The following is a 537-nucleotide window of genomic DNA, read 5'->3' on the forward strand; positions in this document are numbered from 1 at the left end:
GATGAGACCACCCAAACCCCCCAGATCTCCCACCCACCTGAGGAACCTGTTGAGGTCCCCGTGCTTCATGTACTCGAAGACCATCAGGAGGGGCTCCCCCTCCGTGCAGACCCCGTAGAACTTGACAATGTGCTGGTGTTGGAGCACGGTCAGAAGTTCTGCCTCCCGCTGGAAATCCAACCTGGCACTTTCTGTCCCCTCCTTCAGAGCCTGGTGGGGGGTTTAGGGGACACATCAACCCACCAGCAGAGCCACCCAGAGCCCTTTCCTCCCTCCCTCTTCTTCTTCCTCACCTTCACGGCCACCAAGGTCTTCTCCTGCTCTGGGAGGAGGTTGGAACACTCGGCCAGAAACACCTTCCCAAAGGCACCTTCTCCCAGTTCCCACTTCAGGGCAATGTCCTTCCTCTGCACGTGGTGAACACCTTGGGGAGCAGGGTAGGGGGGGTTGGTGACACCTCCAATCAATGTGTGTCCCCCCCCCTAGAGGCACAGGGGAAGCTGAGGGGGTTGGGAAGGGACCTGGAAACCCCCCCCC

At 60.0% G+C, this 537-nt stretch overlaps 1 protein-coding gene across 1 annotated transcript; it reads right to left on the minus strand.

The window, feature by feature from the left end:
• Nucleotides 1–37: 37 nt before the first annotated feature.
• LOC104391101 (high affinity nerve growth factor receptor-like) lies at nt 38–482 on the minus strand (the record flags this gene model as incomplete). The annotated part of the gene is made up of 2 exons (XM_010000326.1): nt 38–210; nt 294–482. Coding segments are annotated over 2 exons (362 nt in total), but the record flags the coding sequence as incomplete, so codon positions are not given.
• Nucleotides 483–537: the final 55 nt, after the last annotated feature.

Source organism: Chaetura pelagica, unplaced genomic scaffold (genome assembly GCF_000747805.2).
Source record: "Chaetura pelagica isolate M959 unplaced genomic scaffold, ChaPel_1.0 scaffold1816, whole genome shotgun sequence".
Taxonomy (NCBI): Eukaryota; Metazoa; Chordata; class Aves; order Apodiformes; family Apodidae; genus Chaetura; species Chaetura pelagica.